Source organism: Corapipo altera, unplaced genomic scaffold, assembly GCF_003945725.1.
Source record: "Corapipo altera isolate COAL_440 unplaced genomic scaffold, ASM394572v1 55, whole genome shotgun sequence".
NCBI lineage: Eukaryota > Metazoa > Chordata > Aves > Passeriformes > Pipridae > Corapipo > Corapipo altera.
This window is the reverse complement of record NW_020884882.1, coordinates 17,215-29,050: the sequence shown is the minus strand read 5'-3', so window position 1 is coordinate 29,050 and position 11,836 is coordinate 17,215. Positions and strand designations below refer to the sequence as shown.

Sequence of the window (11,836 nt, the reverse complement as noted above, 5' to 3'; positions counted from 1 at the left end):
CTCCTTTTTTTTTTTTCTAAATCAAAATAAGATTTAATACCAATGAAAACTGTCTTGCTCCCTCACAGAAAGGCACAGGCATTCTTATTTTTCCCCACCCACCAGGAACACAGCAATAGTATGATAACAATCAAGAGAAAAACCAAGCAAAGGCATTGCCCCTTGAACTCAAAACAATTTTTTTAGCTCATATTCTCTTCTCCACCACATACAAATTTAAGATGCCCATATTCTGCTAAAGAGTGCAGGTTTCACCTCCAATGCTTTGTCTTAATGAACTACTTAAAGAAACAAATATAGTACTAATAAATAACAACAAATAAAAGCTTGGTAACACTACCTTGAAGTGCAGGAAGGTGCGTCTGCGATGCTCAAACCACTCAGCGTAAGCTGAAAGGCTTCTGAAAAACGTTGCAAGATTTCCATGTTCTTCAACGCTACAAAACAAAAATATATTGTTTAACCCAGGCTTAATCAGATGTATCAGTTCTACAGCCTAAAATTTGCACCTTGTCTTTTCCAGTATCCCATCTAAGCCTGCCCTCTGGCAGTGGGAAGCCATTCCCACCTGCCCTGTCATTCCAGGCCCTTGTCCAAAATCCCTCTCCAGCTCTCCTGGAGCCCCTTTAGGCACTGGAAGGGTCCCAAGGACCTTTCTGGAGCCTTCTCTTCTCCAGGTGAACACCCCCAGCTCTCCTGGCCTGGCTCCACAGGAGAGGGGCTGCAGCCCTCAGAGTATTTTCAGGGTACTCCTCTGGATACACTCCAACAGGTCCATGTCCTTCTTACGTTGTAGGAAGAGGGGAAAAAGGGAGAGTGAAATACAAAATACTTATTTTTCAATACTTATTTGTTCAAATTTCTGTTAATGTATGGATTGGGATGGAGAAAGAAAAGAGACAATACCAGGTGACAGGAACTGTCAGACAGCCAACCATCCATGCAGTGCTGTCAGGGGAAGGAGGAATAACACTCAAAGTGTGTGCAGTTCTTACTGCAGAAGCGTGGCAAGGATGCAAAGGATACAAAATTCCACAAAAACTACCTGTCAGAATACCTGCAGCAACAGGATTATTTAACCATAAGGGTGAACAGCTGCATGCCAGTGCTGAGAACAAGCCACAGTCAAATGCAGCAGACTATTAACCACTGTCAAAACACGCCTGGCAAGCACTGCTTGGAAAATACAAAGATTTATTTCGATTTCTAATACAGGATTTGACAAGTTTACAAAACCTGACTGAGGAAAATACCTGACTGACATCTGGGAATATTTCAGGAAGTTACACAGTATTTAAATTCTAAATGTCAATTTGTCTTTTAACATCTTTTCTGCTTGAGATTAGCTATTCTTTATTTCAGCATAGCTGAGAGCAGAAACTTGAGGCATTCACAGGATGGTTGTAACAGTGTATTGCCAAGTCACTTCAGCCATTCCAGGGAGAACTGTGCCTCAGATCCAGCTCTAATATACAGGAACAGCAACCTTTAACATATTACACAAACATACTGAAAAATGAGACATTGGGGTCATTCAGATATTGAAATGCAAAAGAAAAGCCAAACAAGTTTTGTCCCAGCTTGGAAAGAACAGCATCAGCAAAGGAAGTTACCACAGCAGCCACAGCTGCCAACAAAACCAGGCCAAGCTGAAAAAAACGCTGGCAACACCAGGAAAACTGAGTCCCTGGAAGGACAGACACACTGGCTCACAGGAGCTCATTTGCTCTGTTCTGGGAAGCTGTTTTTTACCACAACTCACAATTGCACATGTCAAACTCTACACATGCCACAGGAACAAGGGACACTTGGCACTGACTGCCCACCTCTCCCTGCCTGGGGACACAATTCCACATGAGCTGCACCGAGCTTTGCAAAACTGGGCTACAAAACTACATCCTTAAAAATGCTTTTTAAAAAGCCTGGTAATTTTTATGAATATCCATTTTTATGCAGTTCAACAGACTATCATAAACCTTGTGACTTCATTTTAGCATTATGCCTTTGTTTCTTTTTCTCCTCTCAAATTCATTTTTAGGTGATGAAGCAGGTGAAAGTTCTCAAGCAGAAAGCACTGGGTTTGGTTAACAAGCTCAAAGAACCTGTTTCAAAGGTAAAAGTTAGTCAACCAATTATATCTGAGTAGGTACTTGTCTCATGTAGCATTGGCTAAATTCAAGATTAGAACTGAATTCAGTATCTAGAAAGGGAAAATCTGTGTTGGCATGAACAGATGTGTAAATCCATGGGGTTTTTAAACTGGGAAGGGAGAAAAAGACTGCAAAAAGCACCAGTTCAATTAACTGTCTCCCAGTACTTAAACTACCCACAAACAATAATTCCTAATTAGCCTAAGTTAGCCTAATTTCTCATGCTGAATTCAACTACAACAAATGCTAAATACCAAGAAAAGTGGTATAAAATAATAAAGTGCTAATAGAATGGACGTTAAAGACTTTTTTTCCAAAGAATTCAGCATTACAAAGTGTCGTCAGATTTAAAAAAAAAAAAATCCAGTAGGAGCAGAAAACACCCATTTCCAACACCAACATCCATGTTACAGAGAAGTCATCCAAAACCACCTAAAAGCATATTCAGGCAGAGAGCACCTGTATCAGTTTAAAATCACAAGCCCTTCCTTCAAACACCCTTTCACAAAGTATGACCAACAAAACACAAAAGCACACAAGACATTGAACTGTTCTAAAAGTATTTAAGCCTCCTTTAATATGTTCCTTCAACTATTTTAAGAGAGGAAATCTATTTTAACCTGCTGAAGAATGCAAGACTTCCTGCACTAACATATAAAACCAAGGCACGACTCAAAGCTGTGGGAAGAATTCCTGCTTCCCTTTATTTCCCAGATACCTTGCCCATGCAGCATTTGATATAATGCAGACATTTCCCAAATCCTTCACTCTGACTTAGGTTTAACTAAAAAGTAGGAGCAGTTTTCATAGTGCCTAAAAAGCCCTATTTGACTAATTAATCCCTGCAAAGGTTAACTCACCCAACAACTAACGGGGTGTCAAGTCCAAAAAAATAGGAAAAAAATGACTAACAATAGTTTTCTTACATATTATAGTTCTCAAAAATAAAGTATAACATAAGTGATAACTGGTGAAAGGGGACACAAGTAAAATCCAAAAGCAGACAACTAGATGTTGTGATTCCATTTGCATACATCTCTTATTGCCACAAAAATTTTTAAGAAATTATATAAAAACAGAAGATGTGCCATTTTTATATATAGATGTACTGTTTATACCTGGTTGAAATCAGACTGCTGAATTTTGCTTCCTTTAAGAAGTGTTCTAGCATTCCCCTGTTTTCTTCCAAAGCAGGAAGGGCCTGGGAATTACAACTGAATGCCAAGTTTTTAACTCTGGTGCTCTTAAAGACCCTTTTCTCTCACGCATTATGAAAAAAAAATGAAGCCAAAAAAAATTATAAAACCGAGAAGGAAAAAAATTCAGGCCAGGAGACAAAACAGAACAGAGTTAGACAATGGATTTGGCAAGACAGGGCTGAGGAAGCAAAAGAAGAAAACAAAGCAGGAGGGAGGTTGAAAAGAAGGAACAATACAGAGGGAGACCAGATTTAGCTGGTCAAGAATGGAGGGAAAGGGAGGGAAGAGGTAGGAATCGGGATTCTAAGAGACTGGAGAACAAAGGGCAAGCTGGGAAAAGCCTGAAACTGGACACGAGGGGATTACAACTGAAACAAGAACAAGCAAGGGGAGTGGGAAAACGGCCATAAAGGGAGATGCCAGGCAGAAGCAGCCCATGGAACAGTGGGTTGCTGTCAAAGCAGGGCCTGTCAGCATCAGCCCCACCTATTTACTGCCTTAGGTTGGCAACAGACACTGTGGCACTGCAGGACAAGTCAAATAGGAAAACTGGAAGTTGAAGGAGTTGTGGGGGGACAAGGCTGGGTCACCCCCCACCCTCCAGCTCCTTTTTCAACCAAGTGACCCCGTTGATCCCGTTGGCCACGTGGCTTCAAGAGTCGACAGACACAAGGTGGGATGTGCAAGGAGAGGCTCAGGAGAAAGCACTGCTTGATTTACTGACATCTTTTATCATTCCTGGAAACTTGTGTGCCCTCGTGAATGCTGCTGCAATGTGGGAAAGGACCAGTGAAGAGACAGGGACAGGACAGCAGAGCTCCAGCCAGGATGAAGTAAAGTCTGCCACCACTGCAACACATTCCTTCCCAGCGTGACTGTTAAGTTCCAATAGACTTCTGCTGTCACAAAAAACTCATAAATAAACCAGGACAATTACCTCTTCTAAATCCCTGAGAGCAGTCAGCTGCTCTTCTCAGTTACACCACTACCTTTAGTAGGTTCATATGGAAATTTCCAAGTCTCTCAGTAAAAAAATTCACTTTTCAGAACAGACTGCTGAAGCCTGAGGTAACTCAACAGACCTTTCTCTTCACTCCTTTGGCCTTCCCTCTCCCTCCTCAAAAAATAACATAAAACAAAAGAAATCACTTAAAGAACAGGATTAAGTCAATTAGCCAGTAATAACAGATTTGTTCCCAGAACAGCCTGCTAGCAGAATTCAGTGGAATACTGCACACAAGTAATTTGATCCTTACTCATGTTACCACAAGAAGTTGATATACTCCAGAAAATAATTAAAAAATAACATTCATTCATAAGCTTTAGTATGTAAATTTTCTTAAGCCATTGCACAAATACTCCATTCCAGGTTTTTAAACTACATTCTATTGTTTTCAAATATCAGTGAAATAAATCCTGATACAAAGAGAAATGGAATGGGGAGCTGAGAGAAGCAGAAACAGGCAAATACTAGAGAGGGGTTCTGGATGTGCACTTTATTCCTCACCCACACTGCACATCTGCAGCTCACAGACAGAGCTGAGGAACAGCTCACAAAACATTAAAATGCAACAGCTGAGATTACATTGTTATACCTTTCCCTGAACCAAACAATTTCCAACAGCTATAAAACATATTATAATCCAAAACCTCTTTCTGTTTCATATGAATTTAAAATCTTTTCAGGCCTTAAAAAATTACATGCATTTCATCTTCTCTCCAGGATACAGACAAGGGGCTGGAAGGGTTCAGGTTAAGGGTACATGGCAAAGACACAAATTTACAGGAAAACTCAGTACTGCATTTAATATCCCACACAAGGACTCCCCTTGAGCAAACAATTCCAGCTTACCTTGACACAAACTTGCTTATACCAGGATCTTCTCCAGATTCCATTATGATGTTGAGATCACTGATAACAGAAGACACCTTCTCTTTGCTCTAGATTGGAGAAGTAACAACACAGTATTTTAGAAATTCTTCTAGCAAGGACAAAAATATATGTCTATTTGCATATAAAGTAGAAGCATTTGCATATACTTTTTTCTAACTGCTACAATTCATAAAATAGCATTTTTTTTTAACTACAGCTTGTATGTGTGGACAGTTTCCTTCATTTCAACAGTAGTAGTATTATCCACACAATAAGGCTTTTGGAATAACACCTGAACTTGTCAGCATAGAGGATATATATGTATAACATGTATAAAAGAATGTTCATCTACTTCCTTTCACATCAAGTCCACTTCTTTAAGATTCTTCTCATTTTCCAACACAACCCCTAGCTGCCACATATAAACAGAAAAATCAAGTATAAGGTTTGATCTGTTAGTTTTCCTTTTTTTTTTAATTATTTTATTTTAAAGCCTATAGTTTTGCCTCAAATTCTGGTCCTTTTTACAATAATAACTGCTGCTCAGGAGTGTGTGCATGATAATAAAACCAAAATTATTCTAAATTAAAATATCTAACAACCTGTTAAAAAGGAGAAAAGAAGGTCAGAGGGTAGAAATAAAGCCACAAATGAAGTCAATGCTGTTTTTCTGTGCATTCTTGAACACACCAGAGTAATGGAATTAGATCACAGTGAATGAAAAAGCTTAAAATCAAGGTTTGAAGAACACAGCAAATGCTTCACTTGAAACTGGAGACTTGGTACTTTATTTTTCTTATACCCAGTCACTACAAGCAAATGGGAATGGCAACAGATGAAACCAGCCAAGCTGGAGTTAAATGCACACAGATCCCAGCAATCTGCACTGGCTGGACAGCAGTGCTGCCAACACTGCCAGCACTAAAGATGGGAAAAGCAAACCAAGGCACTGCAAAGATTAGTGGATTGACCAAGTAACACCAGGAAAAGTCATTTTAGGGTTAGAGCAGAAGGTTCAGCACGGGCAGAGAAGTTGCCAGCAGCCACCAGCTGATGTGCTGCCTTCAGGAGGAACTGGATTCCCAAGGAGTGGGTCACTAACACACCAAAATGCCACCTTGGGGCCAGACAAAAAGGTTTAAAAGGAAAGCTCTTGCCAAGAAAGCAACTCTTCTTGAATGATTGCTTTCTCAAGAGGCTTACACTTGTTCTGGCACATTTTCAAGCTCATTGTTCGTGTCTTCTCCTAATCCTATGGAGCTGAGTTAACTGTACTGTAACTTCACTACCAGAACAAACAGCTACAGTTAACAGTGTGAAAAAAACTGTTCTTGACCTTCTGCTGCAAACCAAGGTATCTGTTACCTGCTGGGCACTTCCCAAAACCAGCTGTCACCTGCTATTTCTCACCACAGGTAACAACTGAGCACTACCTTGCCCGTGCTGATGCCAGGGCAGGTTATTCTGAACACCACATTAGTGCCATCTCTTACAAAACAGGCTTCTTTTATATGCAAGAAGCCAGGGGTACAAAAAAATTAAAGTTGAACTTCCAGGTCTTAATCTGGCCTGAAGTCACAGTTTTCCTGAAAGTTATGGGGGTGGACTCCTGCATCCTCAGGATGTACTGACTTCACTGCAGGGTGACCTGCTCAGTGTATGAAGGCTGGGGCACAACCACGATGCCCTTCCTTTTACACCACAGGAACAGCCAGCTGGAACCAGGCAATATCTCTGATTGCAGTTGTCAGCAACCTAGTCATGAGATAAGCTTTTGCACTATAAAGAGTAATTTTTTTATCTTATAAATTACAAAAAGGCACACCTTAAAAATAGTTAACCTTAAATTTTTAAATTCTATCAGAATCTATTTGGTTTAAGGAGTCCTAACCAAATGAAAATACAGAATTGGGGACAATGGTAGTCTTTTGCAACTGTAAGCAAACCATTCTGTTATAATTTGTTCAACAGCTAAAACACACTGTGATAGAGTCTCAGAATGGTTTGGGTTGGAAGGGACCTGAAAGATCATCTTGTTCCAACACCCTGCTGTGGGCAGGGACACCTTCCACTAGCCCAGGTTGTTCCAAGCCCTTCCAGCCTGGCCTTGGACACTCCCAGGGATGGAGCAGCCACAGCCTCTCTGGGCAACCTGTGCCAGTAGAATTAAGTCAATGCAAAAAACTTCCATCACATTCGAGTTCATCTGCAATCACAAAAACTCAGATGAAGGGACAGAAATTACTCTGTTTCAAACAGTAAGTGCCCTTCTTGACTCAGCTACATAACACCAAAAATAAACCCCAAAACTTGTGTATTGTGGCCCAGTTAAAAACTGTACTCTTCACTGGTGCCTGCTGAAGCAATTTACCATTTTCCACAACATTTCCATCACCCACACCACACAAATGCACAAAACAGTGGCAATCCAAACTTCAGGTAAACTGACACAACAAATTATACTTTTTCAAGTGGGTTTTAAAAAAGATATCTATACACCTGGTATTCCCTGTCTCCCTCTGGTGATCTCAGCGCTCAAGCAGCCCCAGCTGCAGGCATTAGGCAGCCAAGTGCTGCCACACGGTGGTGCCATGGCTTTAAGCATCACCAACGCCGTTATCGGTAAATTGAACACCCCGATCCTCCTCTGAGCTCCGCTGACACCACAGGATGTCAGCGGACACATCCTGCAGGAGATGCAGCTGACAGAGGCACAACCATCTCTATGTTTCTATGCTCCAAGCTAAGTTTTATACAAGCAAATGGTAAAGTGGCATCTCGAGGACTGCATGTTTCAAGTCACACATGGACTTCAGAGGTTGAAGAACAACCTCTGTCAGCTGAAGTCCTGCAGTTTCAAGTGATGCAATCCACGTGTGACTATTAAATACTCAATTTCCAAATTCATAATGTGGCTTTTCTTAAGATTAGGAATGGCATCTTTACATAACAAGGCAGTTTAGTGTCAGTCCAATCTATACTATCAGTTCAATCACATTAACTCTAAAAAAACCCCAGCACTGACATTTGTCCATTTGAAGTTCTGTTTGTTTGCTTGGTGGTTGCCTTTTTTTTTTTTTTAATATACATTGATCCTTACCTGCACTTCAAGAAGCTGGAATTCCAGTTGAAAAGACAGGGAGTGACAATTCCCAGACAACCTGTGCTTCTGCACTGTTCTGTCTCTAGCTGTTATAAAACAAAAGTTAACAAAATAACCAACTACAATTCTACTCAACAACTGCTGCATTTCTTCCCAACTGATACCAGCCATCTTATAAAGAATTAAACATGTTTAAAGAAACACAACAGATTTCCCAGGAGTCCCTCTCTTTCCCACTACTCAAAGCACAATATTTACTCAAACTTTTGTCCATAAAGAAAATCTCATTGTATTTCAAAATAATTGCCTCTCTGCTAACACTGGAAGCAGAGTTACAACACAGGTTTGCAGATGTAATGAACTGCACCAATATTCTCAGTACAGAGAAGGGTACAACACTCCTTACTTTTTTCCATTGTTTTCTTGGAATGACTTGTGAACTGAAAGCCAGTAAGTTTCATCAGAAAGGACAGATCTGTTTCTAGACTTTCAAGCTGAGCTTTCAGGTCTGATGGAGATTCATGTCCCTTGAATTCTCCCTGTGTTTCTCTTTGGAATGATTTTCTAGAATGGAAAAAGAAAAAAATAAAATCAAATCAAAAGGGCAAAAGAGCTGGATGTAAGAACGGGTTTTGTCCCACCAGTGCAGCAATATCAGTAAATAAGAGACATCCCAAATGTGATCTGATGGTTTCCAGATCAGGCTCAGTTTTCAAGGAGTCAAATCTCAGTTGGATCATACTGCTGGGAACAGCAAACTACTGAGATTTACACAAACACCTTCTGTTCACTGCCAGGTAGACACAGCCTTTATTACAAATCTGGAGGTGCAAGTGTCCATTTCAAGGAACATCCAACAAAAATGAGGTGAGATGCCTTTACTCATCTAAATGACTTATTTTAGCCATGGATTATACACTTACTATGAAATATCAGTTAAATAATGGGATTTAAAAGCCACAACGTGGCACTTCTTTAGCACAGCTCTACATGTCCCCAACCTCTCTCTTTTTTTTCCCTTTTTCCCAAATAAACACCCCCTGAGCTGTTTGACAGGGCACAATGGAAACGTGGCCTCTGCAGTCAGCAGCTCTGCAGGGCCCCCACAGTAACACCCCTGACATCATGCTCAGACTGCCTTTGAAAGGACAAAGAAAGCAAAACCCTAAAAACCCACAAACCACCATCAGAAGGCAGCAAAGATAGATCAAATATTTATTATTTTCATTTTTTTCCTATATAGCCCATTTTCTAAACAAGATCAGCCCTGTAAAAATAAGCTTTTGCCTCTGTGTTAGGACTTTCCTTATCCCAAACAATTCTGACACAGAAACACTATTAATGCAATGTGTGAAAAAAGGCATACATTGACTTCAATATCTCCTCCTCAGAAAAAAAGGTGGATTCTTGCTGGATATCTTTGTACTTTTCTGTCAAGAGTTTTATTTCTTCTTCCAGTGCCTGGATTTCATCTTCACAAACTTGATGAACGTTGTTGTCCATTTCTCAGAATCAGTGTTACTCCACAAAACAAAATAACTATATTTCTCAGGAACAAACAAACACAGAATTAATTTTTAAAAACATGCAAATGTAACAATAGGCAGTTGTTTCTCCTACCTCCCTACTTAAAATGAGACAAATTAACTGGATATTATCAGTTTTGAAAACTGAAAAACTGGTACACACAGGTTTTAAACATCCCAGGTAGCTCTGACACCTACAGTAATTTATACCTCTGTAAAGAATTCTGTTTGCTATGGAAGATTAAACTAATATTTGAACCCTGATCCTTAGGAAACAAATTTGACAGGAGTTCTGTCACCAGCTTGAAAACAGAATTAAGCTTGCAGTAAAACTGTCCTTAATACTACAGTGCCCTGTCATCAACTTAACAGCTGCTTAAACCCTAGAGAGTCCACCCAAGCTGATGTTACATGAGCAGAAAAGTCACTTGTTCCATAATTCTGAATGTAACAAACCTTCCTACAAAACACAACTCACTCAGCTAAAAGCATCAGGAACAGGAGAAATCGTACCTTGGGCAAACCCAGGAACACAGGCAGCTCCCAGATATCAGCAGGGACGTGACAAAGAACTAATCTCTGACAAAAAAAAGAAAAAAAAAAAAAGGAGAGTTTTCTTTAAAACAGATATTAGCCTGGAAAAAAAAATGTAAGTTTGTTGCATTGATTCTTTAAAGAATTAATTACATCCAGTCAAAGCCAAAATAATTTTAAGACACAGATCACTGCACAGCCTCCAAAGTTAAATTAGGAATCTAATGAGGTCAAAGGCTTTAAGGATCTTTTTAACTCATCATGACTTGATCCAGGAGAAGATGCAGCTGGTTTAAATTTGCTGTAATTGAACAACAAACTGCTCTACAGGTAAAACCCAGTCCTAATCAGATATAAAAACGGGATCCAGCTGTGACCAATTCACCCAACACTCAGCTGGTGAGATGAGGCACAGCTGTCCCTGATCTGCCTGTTGATTAAACACCAGGAAAGAGGCACAAACTGCAACCACCTTTCACAAATAATTCAAAATAAATACACCTCAGTTTCCAGGGAAAATAATAATAACCTGACACATTCAGAGGACTGTAGAGGATATTAAGCAGCTCGACACTGATGTATTAATATTTTCAGCCAGGAAAGAAACATAAGTTGACACCATGTGTTTTTAAACCATCCCTGTTGTACCTGCAAGATCCAGACTAACATTGCTCAATAAAAAGGGATGAGGGGGGAATAGGATTTTGGTGGTTTATTTCGTAAGAAACAGCACCTGAATAAGACTTATAAGAAAATAACATTAAAACATGTTTTGCACTAAAAACTCAGCGAGTAAATAAAGAATATGCAACTAAAGAATCGCCAAGATTGTACCTAATCACGACTGACCCTGACACTGTGAAGCAATTTGATGCATTAAATGCCAACATGCAAGAAATAGAAGTTCTCAACTTTTAATGCACCCTATTAGTTTGGGGGGGATTTTTTTTTTTTAACTGGATACAGTGAGGAAAGTTATGGTCATAATAAAGAGCACGGTGGGAAAAAAGAAAAATATTCCAGCAGCCAGAACTTTACCCCAGGTTTGCTGACCCCTCTTTTAACAGCAATAACAGGACACACAAACTGCTTACAGCTACTTGAACCCAAGGCTTTCGCCAGACTGCAGAAGACTCAAAGATTAGTTGTGACAGCAAAAAACTCCAGAAAACAAATAGCCATTAATTAATTATTTTTAAGTCAATAGAAACTTGTACAAACTAACACCTCTCCTCACCCTAAGCATACGCACGTATATCACACGTGTGGATATATCGCATACATGTGTATATTTATACATGCTTGTGCATTGACAGTACATACTCCACGTTTCTACGTACCTGCCCGGCTCTGAGAGAGGTCGGCAGGACTCGGCGCTCAGGGAGCGGAGAAAGGAGGACTCGGACCCGGACTCCGACTCGGATTCGGCCTCCGACTCCGACCCGGCTGTG

General features: G+C 40.1%; 1 protein-coding gene across 4 annotated transcripts in view; it reads right to left on the bottom strand.

Moving 5' to 3' along the window:
* Positions 1–11,830, bottom strand: part of CENPP (centromere protein P) — a 129,226-nt gene extending 117,396 nt beyond the window's left edge. The window contains exons 1-7 of one of the 4 annotated variants that reach the window (XM_027640596.1): positions 11,726–11,830; positions 10,365–10,430; positions 9,692–9,872; positions 8,732–8,889; positions 8,323–8,411; positions 5,202–5,290; positions 341–437 (exon numbers count right to left, since the gene is read on the bottom strand). In XM_027640596.1, coding sequence (XP_027496397.1) covers positions 341–437; positions 5,202–5,290; positions 8,323–8,411; positions 8,732–8,889; positions 9,692–9,828 — 570 coding nt within the window. In that variant the 5' untranslated portion in view covers positions 9,829–9,872; positions 10,365–10,430; positions 11,726–11,830. The remainder of the gene's footprint in view (positions 1–340; positions 438–5,201; positions 5,291–8,322; positions 8,412–8,731; positions 8,890–9,691; positions 9,873–10,364; positions 10,431–11,725) is intronic. The other 3 variants (XM_027640595.1, XM_027640598.1, XM_027640597.1) reach the window with 3 other exon arrangements.
* Between the last annotated feature and the right edge of the window lie 6 nt (positions 11,831–11,836).